The sequence below is a fragment of the Notolabrus celidotus genome, chromosome 20 (genome assembly GCF_009762535.1).
Source record: "Notolabrus celidotus isolate fNotCel1 chromosome 20, fNotCel1.pri, whole genome shotgun sequence".
NCBI classification, from domain to species: Eukaryota; Metazoa; Chordata; class Actinopteri; order Labriformes; family Labridae; genus Notolabrus; species Notolabrus celidotus.
Genome location: NC_048291.1, coordinates 10,937,910 through 10,961,851, shown reverse-complemented (window position 1 = coordinate 10,961,851; position 23,942 = coordinate 10,937,910). Strand labels below are relative to the sequence as shown.

General features: G+C 43.3%; 1 protein-coding gene across 2 annotated transcripts in view; it reads right to left on the bottom strand.

Moving 5' to 3' along the window:
• Window positions 1–7,092: 7,092 nt before the first annotated feature.
• The window catches only part of fam20ca (FAM20C golgi associated secretory pathway kinase a), a 60,952-nt gene continuing 44,102 nt past the window's right edge, over window positions 7,093–23,942 (bottom strand). For both annotated transcript variants that reach the window (XM_034710980.1, XM_034710981.1), the window contains 7 exons: window positions 16,910–17,002; window positions 11,328–11,443; window positions 10,408–10,588; window positions 10,204–10,313; window positions 9,993–10,074; window positions 9,794–9,853; window positions 7,093–8,850 (listed from right to left, as the gene is read on the bottom strand). In XM_034710980.1, coding sequence (XP_034566871.1) covers window positions 8,592–8,850; window positions 9,794–9,853; window positions 9,993–10,074; window positions 10,204–10,313; window positions 10,408–10,588; window positions 11,328–11,443; window positions 16,910–17,002 — 901 coding nt within the window. In that variant the 3' untranslated portion in view covers window positions 7,093–8,591. The remainder of the gene's footprint in view (window positions 8,851–9,793; window positions 9,854–9,992; window positions 10,075–10,203; window positions 10,314–10,407; window positions 10,589–11,327; window positions 11,444–16,909; window positions 17,003–23,942) is intronic.

Sequence of the window (23,942 nt, the reverse complement as noted above, 5' to 3'; positions counted from 1 at the left end):
TCTTTCCCTCTCTCTCTCTCCTGCTCTCTAGCTCACCTCCCTCTTCTGCTTGTCTGCTGCCATGTTGAGTGCACGCAGGGCGAGGGGCGGGCTGAAAGCAGAAGGGGAGAGGTGGGGGTGTGATGGTGGTGGAGGAGAGAAGAGGAGGAGGAGAAAGTGAGGGGGACTCAGGGGGATAAGAAAGCAATTAGAAGACAGACCCTCTTCCTTCCAGTCAGGAATGTATAATGGAATTAGCTCTTGGTAAGGAGGTTGGGTTGGGGTGGGGGTGGGGTGGGGGGGGGGGGGGGGGGGGTGGGGGGGGGTAGTGTTGGGTAAAGTGGAAGTGGGGGGCGTTGGGGTGCTTTGTCCTGCAGCCTCTGCTGGGGAGTCTATCTGCCTGTCCCACAGCCACCACGCACAAGTGTGTGTGTATGTGCGTGTGTGTATATGTGTGTGTCTAAGGGTTGAGTGAGAGTAGAAGGGGGTCGTGTGGAGTGATTGCCATCGTGCTGAGCATGTGTGTGTGTGTGTGTGTGTGTGTGTGTGTGTGTGTGTGTGCGTGCGTGTGCGTGCGCGTGCATGTGTGTGTGTGTGCGTGTGTGTGTGGTGTGTGTGTAGGTGTGTCTGTGCATGATGGGTGTGCGTGTGTGTCTGTCAGGGCTAGAAAGGTTGTGATGAGAGAGAGAATGAGAGAGGGAGGGAAAGAAAGAGAGATTGCTGATGAGGGGAAAGAGAGGAGAGGTTGAGCAAAAGGACCACCTGCTCCATGCATCTCTCTCTCTCTCTCTCTCTCTCTCTCTCTCTCCCTCTCTCTCTCTCTCTCTCTCTCTCTCTCTCTCTCTCTCTCTCTCTCTCTCTCTCGCACTCAGGAACAGCCGACAGGAGAGAGAAAGGGCAGGCGGCAGCTTTAAAGCTCTCCTCTGTCTCAGGTTTGCTCTCCCTCCCTCCCTCCCTCCTTCACTCTCTCTCTCCCTCTGTCCCTCTCTGAGTGGGTGGTGAGGAAGCAGCATGTGTGTCTGGAAACACAACTGCTTCTGTGTGTGTGTGAATGTGTGTGTGTAAGTGAATGTGTTTGAGACATTCTTTCATTGTTGTTTCACTTGTGAAGGAAAACAGATGACCAGAATCTGGCGTGAAAGACAGAGAAAAACGAAAAATGAAGGGGACTGTAGTGAGTTTCTGTGGTTACAAGAAAATTAGATAAGAGAGGATGGCATGTGTCTGTCCCTATGTAAAGTTGTGTGAGTATTTGTATGTAAGAGAGAGAGATTTTGAGAGAAGGGGAGAGAGAGGGAGAGATATGTCTTTTGATGGAGAGGGACTCAGCCAGGCTCTGCATGGGGGAGATATGTCTATGTGATGTGTGTGTCTCTGATTGTGCCATGAATGAAAATAAGGAAAGAGGGAGGGGAGGGGGAGGAGAAAGGGGAGGAGGAGGGGGGGCAGTGGGACCCTGACTCTCCTCCCATTCAACCTCTCCTCCTCCTCCTCTTGACTGACAGATGAGGGGCTGCTGGCAGCTTGCTCAGGCGCGCGTCAATAATTAGCATCCTTCTCCTTTCCTTTCCTCTTCTCTTCTCTCCTTTCTCCTCTCGTTTTCATTTGCTGTGTGTCGTGCAAAAGGAGCGATTGTCGCAGCGCACCGAGCCGCTCGTGCGTAGCCTATCTCGGTCATTCTGAATTTCTCCTGCGCAATCAAGGGTGCTTCATCGGGTTTACAAGCCCTACCTCCCCGTCGTGTATGCATTGGCCCGTGATCGCTCCTGGCATGCAGACACACACGCGCCAGGGTGGTCAGATGCGTTGATGAGCGGCGTGCTCAACCTCGGCTGCTTTCTCTCACTTTCATATAAGAATTGCATGCCCGAGCATTAGCTGGCAGTCTGTCAGTCACACGCGCTTACACAATCGCGCGCACACTCACGCTGAGTGGTTCAAGGGCAATTGATTTGGAGTTTAATTTCTCTCCTGGTGCTCCTGACGCAAAATGATGCGCCTCCGTCTGACCTTGACAACAGACAGACGGGGGGAGTTTTGTCTCTTGTCGCCATACAGGCTGAAGCCGCTCGGGAAACACACACACGCGCACACACACTCAAGCACACACTCACATATAGCATCCTCACCTGGAAACGTCAAAACCTTTCATGCACCGTTATAAATGAACGCCTTCCATCTGCTTTCTAATTATAGCCAACATAAGGCTATTCCTAATTTTAGCTGCTGCCGCGAAATAGTCGTCTCTTTAATAATTCATGAGTTCAGACACAGAGCCTGCTCCGACAGGCACGCTGACTGCCGGGGTGCTGCTCTCAGAAAAACAAGCTGGATCCGCCTGGCTTTTTCAGAGGGACACGGTGCAGCGACAAAGCTTGTAAAGTTCCCAGCAAAAGTAATAATCCGGCTGTATTACGCACTGGAAAAGTACGATTTTAGCATGACAGGCGACTTGGTCCTTGTTTGGGTTGAAACATTCAGCCTTAAAGAAGAGAATAATATGAGTTAAGAAAATATGCTGCTGATCTGATATCTGACTGTTATGAAATGCGTCCAAGCCACCCCCCATGCCAATACGTGCTCACACCACTGTGCCTCAATCGTTTGGGTGAGCTATCCTCCCAGGGACGTATTTGTTTTGATCAATGCGGATCTGAGTGAAGCGTGATTTTGCCTACAGCGCTGACATCAATCGAGACGGACAGGGGTTAAAAACGACTGCCTCTGAAGGAGCGTTTGAAAGCGCCTCTCATCTCTCGCCATACGCGCTGCTCTGATGCACGCACACGAACAGGCCTGTTTGTGTGTGCGTGCAGGTCTTCAGTGTGTTTTGCAATCAGATATAGCAGCAGGAGAGATGGTTCATGCGCCACACGAGAATAGCTGAGAGGGAGGCCTTCTCAAATCATCCTAAACGTGTCTACAGAACTCAACTGGTAAACCGTTATTAGAATACCGTACTTTTTTTCCTTTTTGTGATAACCGTCTTATTGTTTAGCATTTCAATGCAGTCCAGATTGAGTGGCATGTTTTAGATTTCTAGAATATGTTTGTAATATTTGTGTTGGATATCACATGAACTTAAAATATATAATTCAAGAAATGCTCATCCAAATGCAAGCAGACTTCAAGTTCTCTGATGGGGGGGAGTGGGGGAGGGACACAGGGGTCAGGGTCATCGAGAACTCCACACACACGGACACCTTGGATCAATGGGAGGCAGGCCAAGAAGGGGGTTGCTGCTCTGTTGCCATAGTGACGGGAGGACAGTGGTGTTGGATACTGTTACTAGGCAGGAGAGGCTGCTGCTGAATGAGAGGCTGCGGGGTGGTCTGCCGTTGAAGGTAACAGCATCAGGCCTGATTGGGACAGGTAGTCTGTTATACTGTTCCTCTGATTTTTTTTTTCTCGGCAGTTAGAATTAAATTACTATTTTTTTTTAATTGAATAAATGCGGAGAAAGTTTGATGCCAAGTAAGAAAAACAGACCACTTTGACAAACACACATTTAATCTAACTAACATGACTGTAAAACTCATGAAGTGAAAGACTTATTAAGTTGTGTTATGGTTGCTTTTGTCGAATCAATTCATAATTGTGCATTTAGTTTTGTGTGTTGTGAAGCTCTAGTGCTCAACCCAGTGGTCATTTGGATGAAGTGCAGCAACAAGGCTCACTGATATTATTGTAAATTCTATCCAAATGAAAATAAAAGTTGTATTCTAAATCTGTATTTTTTCTAAAGTACAAAAAATCCCACTGTGTTTTCAGTTTGTATTATTACTGTCATACTGATGTCATGTGTCTGTCTTTTTTCTCTGTTACCCTCAGTCAATGCAAAGTTAATAATCATAACACTGAAGACATTGGTTTTAAACTACATCAGAAGGACTAACCACGTTTTTAACATTTACTGAGGCCAGGGGCATCACCAGGAATTCTGGGCCCCCTGAAAAGATATGTAAGTGAGCCCCATCACCACAGCCAACCCTACAAAATATAACATTGCTGCTATAATACTGGTTTATTTGCATTAAACAAAACATAACTGATTTAAATCTAAGCTACATATCTAGATTATGATTACTACTTTTTTTTTTTCTTTTTTTTTTTTTACAATTTCTCTTAATGTAAGTGCACAATATTGACCTTCAGACTGTCCACCTCTGTAAACAAGATTATTTGAAGCCAAGTGACTTGTTGATTAACAACAATGGGGGCTTTACTCTAAAAATCTACAGTTTACTTTCAATCAGATTCAGCCACACTTGATGCTATGAAAATATGACAAGTCCCCACTTTAGGCATGAGACGCACATCTCATGGAGCCGATCAATCTAGTCGACAGGAAGAGACTCCCCTTTTTTCCAGAAAGGAATTCTGAATGTTTGTTTATTTATTCAGACAATTTAGTTATCTTATTGCAGTTTTCACAAAAGAAAAGAAAAGCGTAGTAGAGAACACATTTTATTTCAGGCCCATTAAGGGCCCCCCTCCCCACTTGGGCCCTAGGTAGTCAGTCCCACTTTTCCCCCCACTACGACACTCCTGACTCAGGCCAGGGCATCATCTCAATGATCAACGTGTAAGCCTCCCCAACGTGCAGTCAGTGCTCCAATGCCATCAAGTGTCTTTTACTTGTAACAGCTTCACTTCATAGAGCTCTGCAATCAGATCCACGGTATACTAGCGCTCTCTCCTGGTTGAATAAGGTAACCTACATCGTGCTTCATTGTCAATAAAGTATATAATCCGTCTCGTGAAAGCCAGCAGCAACCCCCGGTAGTTTGCTATAAGTAATGATTTAAAAATGAATCAGTGAAACTTGCAATTTCCAGAATAATCCAACTGCATTCAGTTCGTCTGAAAACATCCCGGCGCTGTCCGTGGTGCTGTCCACGGTTCAGACAACGGCGATGTTTTCTTTCAGCACCATGGACAGTGCCTGTCTCTATTTCTCAGCGTCTGACCATCCACCCACGTGGCATCGGAATGATCGCTTCACACGGTTATGACGGGTAAGGTCACGTGAACTCCTAATGCTATCAGAGGAAATTTTGTTTCCCTACTTGCCGAATTGATTTCACATTTCCTAGGAAAATTGCGGACAAAGTACATTTGTCAATGCTAAAACTTACACTACCAGTCAAAAGTTTGGAAACACCTTCTCATTCAATGGTTTGTATTTATTTTTATTATTTTAAAAACTGTACATTCATACAGAAGACATCAAAACTATGAAAGAACATATATGTAATTATTTTATTAACAAAAAAAGTGTTAAACAAACCAGAACATGTTTTATATTTTAGATACTGCAAAGTAGCCCCCTTTTTCCTTCATGACAGTTTTGCACACTCTTGGTATTCTGTCAATCTGCTTCATTAAGTGGTCTCCTGGAATGGATTCTAATTAACATGAGCCTTCTCAAGAGTTCATTTGTTGAACGACTTGCCTAATTAATGTGTTGGAAACCATCAGTTGTGTTGCAGAGGTAGGGTTAGCAGACAATGGATAGCCCTATTTGACTACTGTTGTAACCCATATTATGGCAAAACCATATTATTTCATAGTTTTGATGTCTTCAGTATTAAATTACAATGTTAAAAATAATTAAATAAATAAAAACCATTGAATGAGAAGGTGTGTGCAAACTTCTGACCGGTAGTGTATATTTTAAGCATTTGTTGCTAAAACATTAAGAAACTCTGAGCAATGAAATACATTTGATTCAGCATTTAATGTTTGTTTAACTTTTAAAAAACTATATATTAATAGATATATGTAGATTTTACAGGGAAAAGTTCATATTTGACTCACAGAACTTTAAAAACAACATAGTTTCAATCAAAGAAATAGAACGTGTGACTCATCTTTAATTAGTAGTAACTGCACAAGTTTCATGCAATGTAAATTATGTAGTTTGTGGAACATGACAGATTTAACTTCACCTTTATGCCTGTCAAACCTGTCTAAGTAAAGAATACTACAGAATTTCTCCTACCTTTCAGCACACCCACAAAGAGGTTACAACTTTTATAGTACACACTGTGGAGTGTGCTCAGTATTATCTTGAAAAAAATAATTGACTTTAAACTGAACTCTGATGATAACTGTGAAGCTTTGTGTAAAAAGTGACACCAGTGATTGTTCCATCTTCTTGTCACATTGACAGAATCTTGTTTGGTATCAAATGGTCCAGTAGCCTGATAGACTGAAGACACAAAATTTGTATTTATTGACTATATATGGATCTTTTTTATTAATTTTGATCTTGTTTTTACTGATGACACATTTTAATTGCTTTCATTAGCCGTGCTTTTATTGATTGATTTTTTTAATGTTTTGTTTCTACCTTCTTTATTTAAACCTTGTTTTTACTGATGGCTTATTTTATCTTGTTTTCACTGAGGGTTACCCTTTTAGTACTGAACTCTATTGTCACTTGTGTATCATGTCTTGTGTTCGACTGTTTGTTTGTGTAAAAGGAGGCTTACTCACTCTGTGAAACAGAAGCAGGAGAACTGAATTGTACTCATCATTCATTCATAAGTCATCATTTATTCACTTCAATTCCTGTCCTTATCTCCCTAACTCTTAGCTAATTATGGGTGTTCACTCTTTCAAGCATCAAACCAACCAGATTTAGCCTCTACTTCTATTGACCAATCATCCTGCTGCAGCTGAATATTTAAATCTGTTCTTCTGTCTCCTTTCAGTCACCATTTCAGTTTGGGTGTTTCAACCCTCCTCTAGCCTAGTCACCTCCAGTCCATCTCATCAGTGTCCATCTCTAGTACCTCAGCTCATCCTTCATCCTTCCTTCACCTCCACAGTGTTTAGACTCCATAGGGGTTATAGCATCCTGCTCTCTGCCTTACTTCCCCTTTGAGTACATGAGGACAACACGATGTAGTCTGATCACCATAGACAATGCACATTTCTCATATTTTTTAAACTTGTCATTCACTCATAATGAAGTCTCTCCTGATTGAAATTGACGCTTAGTTTTCTGCATGCAGTGCAACCATTATATAAGACACCTACCTTTTACTCACCCTCACAGAGAAGAAAGAGAAGTGTCAAATGTCTGCAGCCACCTTCACAATGTGATGAGATTGTGCTCACTTTTGTTTTTATTGCACACTTTAATCATTTAGTAAACAGATCTTCACAGTAACAATGCAATAAGCAGAAAACAGAAGCAAATCACTGTGCAGTGAAGCTTGTTAGGTCTTCAACATATTTAGAATTATTTACACTGAGATTATGAAAACAGTGCCAGAGGTTTTCCCTGTAAGGAGATGAGGCATTCTAACCTCTTTATCACCCTAAAAGCACTTCTCAGACTTGAATCCAGCCTCTCTGGCTTTACACTGTTTGTAGCTCTATGAATCCTGTCCACACTGCAAACCCAAAAACATTCAAGTACTGTATTCTGTCATTGCACAGGTACCGGGTTAGCCAGTGCACAGGACTCTCAGGAGGAAAAACTGCATGGCACCATTTCAACAACTTGATGTCCAGAAGTTTTGTCGTTTTTCTATAACCCAAACATGAAGTACCCAGAGGAATGTCAATTTAAATAGGATCCAAATGCTGAGGTACCTAATGTAAATATTCCCCAACAAATGGAGCAAAAACAAAAACCAGAACCTGTTAAAACACTCAAATTCCCAATAAATAGTCATTAGGACATGAAATAAAATATGACTCAATATACAAACTGTGACTTTTTGCATTGTATAAATAGACAGCTGTAAATGTGGCAGACTTTTATGTCAGAATGATAGTGCATTCAAACCGTTTGATGAACACTAATTAGCATGCTGGTCTCCAGGCTTTGCAGTTTAAGTATTTTTGGTTTGAGAAATCAGATTTTAACATTGTGTCGTTGTACTGCATGTAGAGAAAGCCAGATTTGCAGGAGAGATGGGAAATGATAAAAAACAACAACAATAAGGCAAAGTGAAGGTGATGTTTGTAGTACAACATGAGATTATGCTGCTCAGAAGTTTATGCCAACATTTTCAGTCGGTCGGTTGTAGGTCTGTGCTAAAACAAAAAGCTTATAAGATAAACAAAACACACTGTTTTGTTTCTCTCCTGGCTGTAGATTATTTTTGCTGATTGTAGAAGTCGAAAACTGAGGAAGTGACATGTTTGACAAAAAAGAAATCATCTTCCGCACAACTTTTCAACCTTTTCATACATTGTGGTGGCTGATAATAAAGCTTATTGTCTGACCGTATGCTGCTTAGTCAGTGTGAGTTCTCATTTGGTTATGTTCTAATATGATAAAACCCATAAAACAAACTGGTACCCTCTGTGTTTAAAACAAACAGGACTGGCTCCTTTATGATTCACGTAACGTGAAAAGAGCAAAACACATCTGTCTCTAAGAAAGCCTCTGTGTAGCACCGTCTCTCTTGGTGTCTGTGGACAGTCTTTATAAACACACTTATAAGCAGGTTCCATAGAGGCAATAACGGCAAGTCTTGGAATTCACTGAATTCAGCTTGATAGCAGAAGTGGGACTCTTCTTTCCCGTTGCTTTAAAGCCACAGACGTCCATTATCTTGTATTAGTGGCTGCATCAAGTGTTGCCCTCACTACCTGTGGCCTGGGCTCCTGTGGGTGGTTGTGTCCCCGACTAGATCCTCCTCCACCACATTAACATAGCCTTCTTTCTCTATGCAGCCTGCCAGAACCTGCAGGACCAGCCGGAGCCTGCGGTCCATGGCCTGGAGGTGAGGCTGGATCAGGATGGGGGTCAGTTTGTCTCGGAGCAGAGATTCCTCCATCAGCGAGCTGAGCTTGTACTCCTCTTTGGCCAGCAGCTGGAGGCGCAAGTAGGTCGATTTCCTCACTCTGAAAACAAACAACAAAGGATGATCAAATGATTATTTTTTAAAACCCAAACATTGAGTAAGCATTAGTTTAGACAAGCTTGGCCCACAGTACATGAGCTGCTCTTAACAAGCCCCATCAGCTGACAGCTCAGCTGATTACATCTATGCATCCTCCTGGAAAATAGAGAAATGGGCGTTCTATTTAAACTGCTTTAGCCTGCCTACTCTTGCTGCTTCACCTGTAAACAGCTTTGCAACCCACACCTCCTTTATGCTGTTTCTGATTTCATCAGTGTCGTATGTATTGTCACTGTTGCCTGCTCTGTTCTGTAACCTGGGAGGTCTTTGCTGCTGCTGCTCTCCCTGCCGTGGCTTTTCATGTATGCACATGAAAGAGAGGGAATGTGTGCTCTCCCCACCTCAGACTTTGGCCTTCCATGTGGGCAGAAGGAAGTGCAGGGGGCTCCCAGAATCAAGTTATAACACCAAATATAACTTATTGCATACAAATAATACATTATTTTGGCAAGAGTGGTCTTTACGGAAAAACCCAGATTTATGTTCTTACCATGGTGACAATTCAAGACATGTAATCATGTATTCTTCCTTTCCATTTATTGGAAAGATGAATGCTTTAGTGAAAGGCTGCACATATCTTTGATTTTTCATGGAAAAAAAAGGATCTTGTGAGTTTTCCTTTTTGCATCCAGCAGCGAAAGAATTGTCGCATGAAGTGTTTCACTTATTTTCCCTCACTTTCCATACCATGTTCGGTAATGCATTGTAATTTACAGACTATTCTAAGGCGAGCTGGCTGTTGACTCTACTTTCTCATGTCTGAGGTGTTGGAAGTGCTGAAGTCTTGACTTTACCACTAACCAACATCCCTCAGGCTCTTTAGCTGTCAGGACAAAGACACTGTTAACCCGACCAAAAAGAACTGATAGAACCAGAAGACTGACCTGCAGCACTGGCTGAGAGGCACCAGGATGGACAGCTCATCATGGGAGTGTTTCCCAAACCTGCAAAGAATGGAAAATTAAGCAGAATCTTAGACAGTTGTTAACCCTTAATACACATATGATTTGAGTCTTTGTAGGATTTCACATTTACGAGATCAAACATTTAGTGGTTGTTTTGCAGTCGTTTGAATGACTTTACCCTCTTCCGTTGTCCAGGTGAATAATGAAGGTGTCATTTCCGAATTTCTCAAAAGTTTCATAATGATGTCGATCCATGTTACCTGAACAAAGAGTCAGTGAAGAGTTGTGAAAATTGAGGACTGTAGTTCATTGAAATGCTGGTAAAAAACAGAGGTATATATAAGCCCTTTGTTATTAGTGATGTCATAGCCAGCTTCATCCTCTCTTACCCATCAAGAAGTCAAAGACGGTCATATCCATGACGTCCAGCAGCCGGGTGCCTCGGTCATAAGGAGGAGTCTGTTTGACCTCATCGCAGTAATCCTGGTCAACCTCCCATCTGAGAATACAAGCAGAACAGAAACATGTCTAACCTGACAGTCACGATGTGGCCTTGGATTCATGAATGTGCTGATTCAGTGTGGTTTCTTTACTCTGCTTTCTTGCGTTTGTGGTAGGAGCGTCTCCAGGGGTTCCTCCATGTCTTGCGTTTGGCGAGGTTCAGGTCGGGCAGGAAGGCTGCGAGCGAGCCTTCGATCTGGTCTGGTTTACCACAGAGGGCATGCTCTGTGGAGCAGTAGTAGGAGCACTCGCCATAGAAGCAGACGTTGTTAGCTTAGCAGAGTAAAGGAAACATACAGATTTAGAAATGTTGGCAGGGAGGGAGAACTGAGGTTTTGCAGAATGGTCTTTGTTGGTGAGTTTGTACAAATATACGAAACAAAGAGAGCCTGACCATTGTTCATACAGTTTCCTAGTTTGCTTTTAGAAACTACATTAGCATGATGAAAGACGAATAAAATCTTTCAACAAACTCTCTAAATTAGGAAACATGTTCCCTGTTCCTTTTGTATGCACAGGTGGATGTCTAAATTTGCCCCTTTGACCGCAACTAATCGTCTTTGCTGCAACATGGAATCTACTCATATGTTCCACGTGGCTTGCTGAGCATGCTGTGCCTTCATTTTCATTTACAGTTGCTCAGAATTAGACTATTTTTCTTCTTATAATAATCCAGTATATCTAAATTGGTTGGTGTCAAGTTCTAAACTCTTCATCATTAAAATCCTGAGCATGAGCTGACCTACAGTGCCACCTAGTGGCTGCCTTCATTTATGGCGTACGGCTTTATTAATCATGACACCTGCTGTGGTGAATTCCTGCTTTAAAGAGCAGACCACAACATTCAAACTCAGACTATCAGGCACATAGCCCGCTTCATATCTCACTGTGTTTACTTTAAGCTGAAGCCAGTCCTATGCAGTTTGTTTTGTTCTCCTTCCAAACAGGATGAGTGATGCAGCCAAGTAGCTGTATCACCGTGCCAAGCTGCAGAGGCTGGCAGAGTTTCTACCTGGTGAGATAAAGAAGGTCCTCCACAGCTTTTTATCCCGTGTCACGTCTCTGATCTCCCTCGTCATGTTGACAAGTCTTCCCGCCACCGGGGGCACCCTGCGGAAGTCGAGGATCCTATAGAAGGAAGAGACAAAAGGTTCTGAGAGACAGCAAAGAATCCACAAACTTGTGCCCTTTTGGAAAGTTTTGCAAACCTCCAATGTCATGGCAGCATATATACAGTACTTCACGTATGGATTCACACACATCACCAGCAAACCTCTGTGACATATTTGGACATATTGGACATGTTTTCCCAGCACATGTCTATTATCTCTAAATCAGGCATCAGGATAATTTTCCTCATGATTAATGTTGCCAATCAAACCTGTCAGGGCAATGCTTAGTGTGTTATATATTATCACACTTAATGTTCAATAATTCATCATCTTTACATTGCTACCTCGCAGCTTTTGAGATCAGCATCAAAAGAAGCAATAACAGACACGTAGTATCCAAACATAGACACAAAAGGAACACGCCTTTGTGAACAACCTCTATCTCATCTACGCTTTGATGGCAAATTGGATGTTTACTTCGCTCTTGCTCCCATTCTTTCTCCACCTGTCTGCCCGGCTCATTCTTCTGCTCTACGTCTGAACACTACACCTACCTACCCTCTCTTAAGCCTGCCTCTCTGTGTGTTTGCAATCCAAATGACCCAGAACATGGAAACTAAAACTAAGCCTCCTGGGAGCAGACACACACAGAGTTTGGGGAAACTCTAGCCCACAGAGGAGAGTATTCAGGATCAGCAAACTGCAACGTCATGTCTGGCCACGGTGACAAAGGAGCACCTGTGTGTGTGCGTTCCCGTGTGCCAATACGCCTGTGCTAGTCCGTTTGTGTGTTCACCTCCAAACACACATTCATGACTCCGATGAGATGATAATGTATTGCACTGGTAAAGAGCAGAGGAGAAAATCAACTCCTGAGATATCAGTGATTACTAGTGAGAAGTGACGCCACTTCTTCTCAAAGACCTAAAAGATATTTTGGTACATTTGATCAAAATGGTCTAGACTTAGAAATCAAATTAAAGAAAGTTTCAGTTCAAAACATCCTCCTACTCTGCAGTCCTGAGCCAATATAAATCCCAATGGTTTCAAGAGGCTGCTGTGGTGAGGAAATTACTATAATTCTCTGCTCTCAAGACTTGCCCCAGCGGTTTGAAGTGCCTGTGATTTCCTGTTTGGCTCTTTCTTACTGCCTACGTAGACACATGCATCTAAGGTCATCGAACAGAGACTGACAGAGTATTTCTGAGGACACCTAAACTGACTAAACAGGCCTAGCTCAGACTGCAGAAGGTCATCCTTCAGTGTTGCAGTACTCCAGGACTCAGATTTTCAGGTCTCGTGACTCGGACATGTACTCAGGCTTTGGCTGCGTTAAGGCTCGGAGGATGGAATGGAGAGGAGGACATACTGATAAAGACATTTTTACAGTTTTTGACAGTTTTGACAGACCCTCGTAATATATTTAGGGCTGGCACCTGCTTGCCTGCCTGCACATTCATGTGCGGTCTTGTTCAGCTGTAGTTCCAGAATACCGAGGCGCTTTGCATCCTTTGTTTTGCATTCAAACATTTTACAACAAATGCAAGCAAGAGAGGTACAACCTGTGCAATTTGTTTAAGGACTATCGGGGAGAAGATGGGGGACAAGCTCAAACTTTATCAAACATCTGTCCAGGATGCATCCAGAAAAGTAAGGGAGATGCTGAAGTTACTCAGATGGTTGATTAGCAAGCTAACGACAGTGATTAATGGCAGGTGGGCTGCGGGTATTTAAGATAAGATAAAGATAAGATAAGATATGGGGGGGTGTCAGTGGTCAGCATGGTGCAGTCTGTGGCCTCCGTTACTGTTCAACAGTCTGATGGCAGTGGGCACAAAGGAGCGCCTGAAGCGTTCAGTCTTGCACTGTGGTGGGATGATGCGTTGACTGAACGAGCTCCCCATCAGCCACAGCTCATCATGGAGAGGGTAAGAGGGGTTGTCCAGAATGGCTCGCAGTTTGTCCATCAACCTCCTCTCAGCCACTGACTCCAGACTGTCCAGTTCTAGGCCAACCACAGAGCGGGCCTTCTTTACCAGCTTGTTGAGCTTGCTGGCCTCACCCCTCTTGATACCTCCACCCCAGCACGCCACAGCAAAGAAGAGAGCACTGGCCACCACAGACTGATAGAAGGTCTTCAGAAGCCTGCTGCAGACACTGAAGGACCTGAGTCTCCTCAGGAAGAACAGTCTGCTCTGTCCCTTCCTGTAGATGGCATCAGTGTTGGTGGACCAGTCCAGTTTATTGTTTATTTGGACCTCGAGGTACTTGTATGAGTCCACCCTCTCCACTTCCTCCCCCTGGATGAGGACTGGGGTTGGGGGCCTCCTGTTCCTCCGGTAGTTCACCACCATCACCTTAGTCTTGCTGTTGTTGAGCTTCAGGTGATTGCAGTCGCACCACGCGATGAAGCTCTCTATCAGTCCTCTGTACTCCTCCGCGTCATCTTCACTAATGCGTCCAACGATGGAGGAGTCGTCGGAAAACTTCTGGAGGTGGCAGGAACCGGAGTCGAAGCGGAAGTCGGAGGTGTAGAGGGGGAAGAGGAATGGTGCCAGAACAGTCCCCTGGGGGGCGCCAGTGCTGCTCGTGACCACCTCAGAGGTACAGCCATCCACTCTGACGTACTGCGGCCGTCCAGTGAGGTAGTTCATGATCCAGTCTGTGGTGTCCGGGTGAAGCTGCATGGCCAGCAGTTTGTCTCTCAGAAGGCAGGGCTGGATGGTGTTAAAAGCACTGGAAAAGTCAAAAAACATGACTCTCACAGTGCTTCCCTGCTTCTCTAGGTGGGAGAGAGACTTCAGGAAGATGATGGCATCCTCCACACCGATGTGCGGCCTATATGCGAACTGCAGCAGGTCCAGGAAAGCAGTCAGCAGTGTCCTCAGGTGCTGAAGAACCAGTCTCTTGAATGTCTTCATCACATGTGACGTGAGTGCCACAGGTCTGTAGTCATTGAGAGCGCTGGGTCGTCCTTTCTTTGGCACCGGGATGATGCAGGAAGTCTTCCACAGCTCTGGCACGATCATCAACCTCATGGAGAGATTGAAGAGGTGCTGAAAGTCCCCTGCAAGCTGCCCCGCACACACCTTGAGGACCCTTGGGCTGATGTTGTCTGGCCCGCTGGCTTTGTTGATGCGGAGTCTGGAGAGCTCCTTCTGCACCTGGCTGGAGGTGAAGTGGGGGGGGGGGGGGGGGGGGGGGGGGGAGTGCTGTGGAAAGTTGACCATTGTGGAGGTAATGTCAATGTGCGGCAGGAGGGAGCAGGAGGAGGATGATGATGATGATGATGATGATGATGATGATGATGATGATGGGCTGTCCATAGAAGCTGCTGGTGGGCTGGAGGGGTGGTGGGGTGGGGGGTAGCCAAGCCAATTGTATTTTCAAGTTTGTTAGACACCTGCCGTGATCTCACCGCAACAGAATCAATGAGTGCGTCCCTTCATTTGGAGAAGCACAGTGTGCACAGTGTACTCTATTTTATATTATTAACGAAGACCCAACATCAAGACAGGGTAAGATCCAGTCCCATCTTACAGACAGGACTCTGTTTTATCCCACAGTCCTGTAACTTCATTGATCATTTAAAATCTCCAGACATAGTGACAGGATCGGTCAGATTTTCACGTTAATAAATTGTAAAAAAGGCCTGTCACTTTAAGACGGTAGAGAGGGTTAGGGTTAGCCATGATCAGCCAATCGGTGCCTGGCAGAGGGAGCTGCACAGACCATAGACTGTATAAAATATGGATGTAGGATCCGTGACATCACCTATCTGTTTCTGAAGCGCTGTTTTGAGGCCAATCAGCGGTGGCAGCCATATTGCTGCTGTCAAGCGAGTATGACGTAAACAGGGGGAGTTTGAGCGTCCATTGAACAGTAAGTTGTTTGACTTGTCGTAATTGTCTGAGGTTGTAGTATTGTGTTTGTACATTTCTGTTTCATGCTTGTAGAGTTATGTTTGATAGTAGAAGCGTGATTAAGCACATAGAGTAAGATTTTACAGTTATTCAAAGATAGAATAACTAAGTTTGACATGCTTTGTTTGTGTTTTCCAGAAACCACTCACAATTTCAATGATTAAAGGACACTTTTACTACAGAAGCCTGGTCATTGGATTCACCTCTGAGAGTTCTTACTGGACTCTCCACAGCGATTCGACTTATCCTACCTCCCTTCACTAGTCGCACTATATTACCTAATGAAATGTGTTTTCTACACATCCCAGGGTCCCACACAGTCAGTTCATGTTCATACAGTGAATAGTGTGGAGTGAAACAGCCAGTCGCCTTACAAGAAATAACACAATAAGGACTAGACTCAGACTTGGACTCAGGTAATGGGAAGGCTTAGTGACTCGACTACCACACTCTCCATTGAACTCAAAAGGTGAGAGTTCATGGTTAATCTTCTCTATCATCTCAAATGTGCACACGCAAGATTGGAAAATAACGGGTCTTCGATCACTGCAGGATGATGTTCAGATTATCCTGTGTGTCAGAGGGAGCACAACCTTGTTGTGCGAGCTCACATGATCTAATGTGATCTCACAGTGGCAGATGTAAACCGAACGGAGCCTGAGTACAACCTGCTGCAGTAATGCTACAGAGGTGGGGAAACAGAAAAAGAAGAGCAGACAAGACAAGACAGGTCTGGAGAGAAAAGGTGTGGGGAGGCCGGTCGACATGAGTAGTCCAATTGGTGGTGAGAACTGGAGGTGAGACTGTACCTGTTAGCTTCAGTCAGCAGTCACATACTACCCAACATTAGCCTGAGGATAACTGTTTGCAGGAGGAGACCTTGGGATCTTGTCCTTCTCTATCTCTGTTTCTCTCTCATTGGCTGTTAAAGTCCAGCTCAGACTGGAATGATGTAAACATCCAGATTTAAATCCTAAATGTCAAACATATTTGATATAATCTGGACATCTCCAGCTGTTCTGCAAGGAGGTTAGAAATTAGATTTGTAAAACCATTACGTCACTAAATAATCTGGTCCAAACCTCCATCACGACCAAGGGCACAAACCAGATCCTTTCACCAATTTCTCAGCGGGAAGAATCAGGTTTTAATTTGTCCACTTCCAGCCCGAGACAACCTGCACACCATTAATCATCCTCCTAGAATCCAGACTGTCAGATTGGACTCCTTTTAGTGTTCCTCTGCTGAGAATTTCTTTTCCCTTGTCTGCTAAAATCTGCAGAGTAAAAGGATCATGTGGGAATCATTATACTCAGCAGCAAGTAAAGATGATCTGAGTGCTCTGCGTGTTATCTAATCCCTCATGTACTAAATCCCATTCATATTTTCACAGCTTAAGTGCATTACGGTGCACCTATGGTTTAAAAAAAAAGGTGAATGTTTCAACTGAGAGGGAACTAGTGTGACCCCATCTCTCTAGCCCAAACAGACCATGAAAGAAGATTTTTTTTAAAAAGAGAACTGGAGGAGTCCCGGTGAAGTCTCAGCACAAACCTCACCTGTCCAAGTGAAAAGCCGCAATCTCAGCGTTGTGTCTCTCAAAGTCAGAGAAGTAGAAGAAGTCTGGAGGGGTTTCCTGCTCCCGGGTCTGCCTGAAAGAGAGAAGTAAAGAAAACATCAGCAAGGGGGAGGGTTTGAATAAGACCATTAAGTGCTTTTTAATGTATGTCTTTGCTACAAAACAATTAGATGAACGCAAAAAAAAGGAGGGAAAATAAGAACACAGTCGAAGAACAATTAAAATGTCTGTTATTTCTTTATCCACAAACAGCCTAGAGAGAAAAAGATCGCTCAAAACAGGGCTGAAAATATGAATTTGACCTGAGGTGATTGTCTCATGAGAAGGAGGATGATGTTAAATACAATATCCTAATAAAGATATGAGTAAGTAAGCTCCAAACAATATCTCTAACCGCCTTCAGTTTTTCTCTAAATCAGAATCTGTTTTTGTGTGTGCCAACTTCTGATTTCAGACATTTCTGCTTCTGTCTATGCAAATCTCCTCAGCTTTCATCGTTTTTTTTTTTTTCATCTCCTGCGGGCTGAAACTCATCTCGTCGTCTGCATCCCTTTCTGGGACAGCGGCTGACGCACAAGACCAAAGCCTATGTGGACAAGGCTGCTGAGGGGAAGCTGGATGAGAATCTTGCTCACATGCTGCAGTTTCCTCCAAGCAAACACACAGACACACAGACGCACACAGACACACACACTGCACAGACATCCAAGATGTGAATCCCTGCCAGCCGAGCCATGGATCTGAGTCAGAAACTGCTAGAAGCCTCTTTGTGTCTGCCTGTCTGTCTCTCCTCTCTCTCTGTCTGTCTTGCAGCAGGATATTATCCCTCCACACTTGCTTTCTCTTCCTCACACTCATACAGATACACCCGGCATTAACCTGCTGCAACTGCTCCACATCCAAACACACACATATACTCTTACATGCTGCCACTTGCTGCACCTCCACGCGCTCTCCTCTCTGAGAGAATTGGACTTTAAGGTGCAGAGCGTTGCTTTAGCCTCTGTCTTCCCCAAAATGAACAGAAAATAGCCTCTCCTCCTGTTCACTGACGTGTCAGGGAAGAAGAATTTACCCGTAAATCAATTGCTTCTTTTGTGATCCCTTCTTTTCTTTTCTTTTTTCCAAGCATGAGGAAAGGACTAATGGTGTTTTTATTTTTAGAGTACTGTGCAGCAGAGAAAAGATACACTGAGTAAGCAAAAGTTTTAAAAAGGTGACCTGTACAAGCCTGTGACGCATTTTATTATCAGTCAAATATGCTGTTATCAAGACACCTTATCATGCACAGAATTTTTTTTTTGAAAAGGATATGCAGCAAAATGAAGCCAAAATGAAGGGGCAAAATGGAGGCTTTTCTTCTTCATGTTATTCTCATGAGTTGTGCATAGTAATGGCTTTTATTCTCTTAAAATACTCTGCTTAGAAAATCAGTTAGAAAGAAAAATGTAATGTCAAAAGTTGAAGGTTGTTCATCTCCAGAGAATCTTAGAGAGAATCTGTCAGTTGCTATAACAACTCCTTTTTTCCCATTCCACCATGACCCCCATCCCCTCCCCATATTTCTCTTTAGGCTGTGCATCAAGTGTAACGTAAACCTGACTGACACGCAATGCAATTTAAAATGCAATTTCCTGTTAGGTATCAAGCTCCTTAGAGTTCTGAATGTAGGCGGCAGCAGGTTTGTGATGTGAAAAGCACTACTGCAAGAAAACACAAACACACACACACACACACACACACACACACACACACACAGACACACACACACACACACACACACAAATATCAACACACACACTAAAAAAAAAGGAAAAAGAATCACATGTCCCCTCACAGTCGTGTACAGACACACTCATGTGATTGAGTGTCCTTGATAATAAAAGGCTCTTTATCTGAAGCTGAGTGTGATTAGGTTGCAGTGTCTGTGTGTGTGTGTGTGTGTGTGTGTGTGTGTGTGTGTGTGTGTGTGTGTGTGTGTGTGTGTGTATGTGTGTGTGTGTGTGTGTGTGTGGAGTGATGAAGCTGAACTGCTTTCCTCTGTGGACTCTGTTTGCGCTGACTTGGCACTTTTAATGCTCTTTCATGAGCTAAGACCTGCACAGTGGAGGGTTATATTAAAGCGATGGGAGGGGGAGGGGGGTGAACACGACAACAGCTGTGGCCCAGACTCAGCAGACACACTCGTCTTCTCTCTCTCTCTCTCTCTCTCTCTCTCTCTTTCTCTCTCTCTCTCTCTCTCACACACACACACACACACACATGCTATGACACAGGCAAACTAATCAGACGTGTTAACGACAGAAAGAGGGCAGCAGAGATAAAACCAGCTTAAGGAAATGAATGTGCTATGGCCATTGACTGTATATAAAGATGGGCGGCATAGCTCCTTCTCCTGCTTATCAAAAGTGAAGCCAAAACATGCAAATAGGCGATGATATCTTGTTTGCGGTGTCATTTGGAGCCGTAGTCCTGCTCATTCCATCAACCACAAGATGCTTTTGTCCCCTTTAGAGCCCTTGTGGAGAATTTTTACTTGTGATGTAGAATGGCAGGATTTTATGGGTCATGTTTCTATCATTAGTAAGTTTATGAAATTAAGATGATATGACATACACAGTGAAGCACATACTTTGCATGGTTAGCAAAGTTACAATACACAGCAGAACATTTCCTGAAAGGATTTCAGTAAGTTTCAGTAGTTCAGTAGTTTGCTGTTAGTTGTGTATAGCATAGGCTCTACACATGGCTTACGTTAGGTGGTAGCTAGCTAGCTTTCCAGTTTCACAAGTAGTTATCTGAAAGTAGCAGATACAGAATCAGAATCAGAAATACTTAATTCAGTTGTTACAGAATGCTCTTATACACAGTATGAAAAAGTCAAAATAATAATAGAAAGAAGGAATAAAATAAGATATAGATAAGAATAAAATAATATGAATTGGATTAAAAATAAGTATATACAGAAACGCAGAATAGTTACAGTTCGCTATGTACAAAAGCGCTGTCAAGTGGGATAAAAGTGATAAAAAAAATCACCATATTGGTCCGAATATGAGAACCCCCCCCCCCCCCCCCCCCCGCAATTCATCGAGAATCCCTGCAGAATGGCTGCAGAAACACCACATACACACCAATTTAAAAAAGACCAGCTTTACAGCTTTAATAAACATGCTTACAGCCTGGTTCAAAAATGGCTTGGGTCTACGAAGTTAATTTCTCTATTGGCACACACTGTACGGGGACGAATTTTATTCTAACAGAACAGTTCAGAAGATATTAAGATTACGAGTTTTTGCCCAAATAGGGACACGACTGACCTTATTGACACACGCACGTGGGAACACATAGCTGTTGGCGAGGAGGCTCAAGCACCTCCTCTTTATGTCACACTCTTTTGGATGAGTTCAGCATTTCTGATATGGCTACTGCCGACGATTGGCTTCAAAACAGCGCTCAGGAACAGACGGATACTCACGGATACTACGTCCATTATTTATACAGCCTATGATTCCAACACATATTCAGAACAGTGCAGTGAAGCTAACGCCAAAGGCGCTTTTACTGACTGACATAGCAACAGAGACAACAGTAGGACCTGGATGCAGTCAGGGGGTCAATTTAGCTCGAGAGAAGTAGCAGGAAAACACTTCTCCATTTATTTTAAAGAAAGAGAGGAAACACAGCTGAACTTTGACCCCTGTCCAGGAAATATGGTTAAAACATAGAGGCTCCTGTACTGGTGGGAGCAGGATTATCGATAAACTGGAATGTTATATATGTGAGAGAATCCACAGTAAATGGCAATATAAACCTCCACAACTTGATCAGCAAAGAGAAATTTGCACCACACTGAGAGACAGGAGGGAAGGGGAGGACTCTGCTGCTTGTGATTTTCAGTCTCCAAACAGTTTTTCGAACAGATCCAGATCCAGAATCATGAACATAACATTCCTAGAATGCTTGTTGGCACTAGATTCTTCTTGTGAGCCCTTTGAAGTCATACTGAAAAGGCATATTGTAGTGATGTATTTTTACTTAAATCTACATGTGTGAGTACTAGTCAACTAGGTAAAATCTATAGTCAAAGAGGCCCTGTTGTACACTCCCACTGATCTAATACTGTAATGGCATCCTGCTGAGTCACTGCAGACAATGAGAGAGAGAGCTTGCAGGGGAGATCTTTCATCCATTGGTAATCTACACCAGATTACAGCCCCCCACTGACAAGCATTTTGTCTCTGTCTAGCTCCCTGCCATGCGTGTGTGTGTGTGGCTAAGAGGACAACGTGGATTGCATTGCAACAAGATCTGAACATACAACATTATTTGAACCTGAACCTGAACCCAAACTAAAAGATTTTGAACATTTAGAATCACGTTATTTGTTGTAAAGCATCAAAAATTTCCTGATTTGAGAGAAACAGAAATAAGATGAGGAGAACATAATTTAAGTGTTTAAGATCCTGCTTAGTTTTTTCTATCTTTCTTTGATTGACCAATTCTGTTTGGTTACTGTGCAGCCAAATGAAATTCCCTTTCGCCAGCCTGACCCCACTTAACACCAATTATCAAGCATCCTGCAGCTTCTCTCCTTTGCTCCTCCTCTCCTTTTTTCACATCCTCATTTGGCGCCCATGTTTGCATTAAGTCCCACTCTTTGCTTTTTCAAGTTCTTTACCCTCAGATTTTTTTCAACCAATCACTGTTCATTTTCTCCTCCTCTACACTAATTTAATTACAGCAAAAGAAAAACAACAAATTTGCCCTTAACCAAACCAACTTTACCGAAGAAGATATAATTTTCCAACCCTATTGACATGCTTTTAAAGGAGTTGCACCACAGAATGACTCATCTGCAGAGGAATAGTCTGCTGGGAGTTGTGTGTGAATGAGGGTTTTGGAGAAAAGCAAGTGATAAGTGCGATTCATTCCGAACACTCGTGTGTAAGTGGCACCTTGTCGATCGCTCACACATCTCTCAAGGTGACAGACAGGTACAAGGATGGAGTCTACGATAAAAGAATTTGAGATAAAACCTCTTCAGCCTGGTGATTTGTTTCAGAGGACTTGTGTCTGTCAGAAGCATTACATGCAGAAGTCCCAGGCAGAGCACAAGCAAAGACTGTCAAGACAGTGTGTGTGCATATTTGACATAATATCTGCAAACAGCAACAAACCCAATATATTTATTTTGTGTGTTTACCTGACTGTCTGTTTATTTCTCCTTATTTCCCTCCATGCATGCTGTTTTTTCACTTCCTCCAGCATTGGTATCGGAGAGAGGGATCTAAGAATTGGCCCAGGGCCCCAAGGAAGCTGTCTCGATTGAATTTCAAATCAATGTTACACAAGTTGTGTTCTTGCCTCAGCTATTTTCAACACACAGGGTGAGGCATCGCCGGGAGGGAAAAGGCAAGTTATCTGCCTGTGTGGGAAGCAGTATGGGCGAAATTAACATAAGAATGCTGGGAAAAAGACGTGACTCGAGGAAGATGGATGAGGCCCGAGTCGGTGCTTCAATTTCAAAGTTATTAGATACTCATGAGGTCGGAGAGAGTTGGAATTAATATGAAGACTGAGTAAGACTATCAGTGATCGGCTCACTGCTGCTTCAAGCATACAGTATGTGGGAGTGTGGAGGTGCAGATATCTATTATTTGATCTCTTGTAGGAGTGGGGGGGGGGGGGGGGGGGGGGGGGTATTTCTCATTGATGATCCACATAAAAGATACAGTATGATTCATTCAACTTACAGCTCACTTTAAACGCTATACATGTGTACTCATTAACAGGTTATATGTTTGAGGGGTTTTGTCCTTAGTAGATAAGAATCTTAACGCCACGACAGATGAAAATTTCCAGTTATAATTGGCTGGAATGTGTGGTTTAACTTTAGGTAAATGCACATTATAATGGAACAGCAATGATAGATCTGCTTGTTTGAAGGTTTACAATATGGATACGTAGGTTTAGACAGCAAGAGTTGGTGTAAACCCAAGAGCGTGGAGAAGATGAGAGTTACGTATATAACCATCAAAAACAACAGAAAGTTAATGTTCGATGTGAGGTGGTCTTGAAAGTCAAAAAGCTACATTTCAAACAAATGATTAATGATTGATAATAAACACTTAATATCTCTGAACTACCTGTTCATTTCTTGGCAGAAGAATAAAAGAGGGCCTGAATTGGAAAGGCAATAAACTGTATAAAAAGTTGGATGACTTGACGGCTCCTAAAAGTAAAGCCAAAACATTTGGTGGCTACAAGCCTGCCTCCTCAATGTTAACAGATGGGACATGGGTCGAACTATACAATCAGAATACATGTCAAATATATGTTTCTCAAGCATGGTTTCTGTCGTTAAGTTTCAGGCATTGTTTTGCATTTATTTGATAGGAAAGCTATGGAGAGACAGGGAGAGTGGGGTACAAGGGCTGTGGCTGTAATTTGAACCAGCTACCACTGCGAGGACTGTGGTCTCAGTATGTGAGGTGCACTTAGACCGTTGGGCCAACCATCATCCCCCTGGCATTATAGTTAGTTCTTATCATGCTGATTTATTCCCACATATTACTTTTTGGGGAGTTTAATTTTAATTAGTTATTTGATGCTTTGAAAAGCAGGTAGATAGACAGCTCTGTTGAGAAATGAGGCTCCTGCAGTGCTGTGTGAAACAGATTATACGAGTAGAGGACAAGCAGTGAGAGGAGTAAAAAAACACTAACATAAGACTCATTGAACTTTGGAAGCTGATACACTGTAATCTGTAGCAACCTAAGGGATCTATGTCTTTTTATGATTAGATAAATGTGTATTTTCTGAAATAAAAGCCGGTGGAGACGCATAATGCTTCTTTATATGCAGTCATGTGTAAAGGCCAAATTCCACCAGATCTGTGTCCGGTCCGTCTCCAATCCGCCATGGCACCGGATCTGATAGGTTTCTATTCTAGTCAATCTGTTAACCCCCATTGGATCCGCTCCGTTGTGCGCCTCTGATCCGGCAGGTCG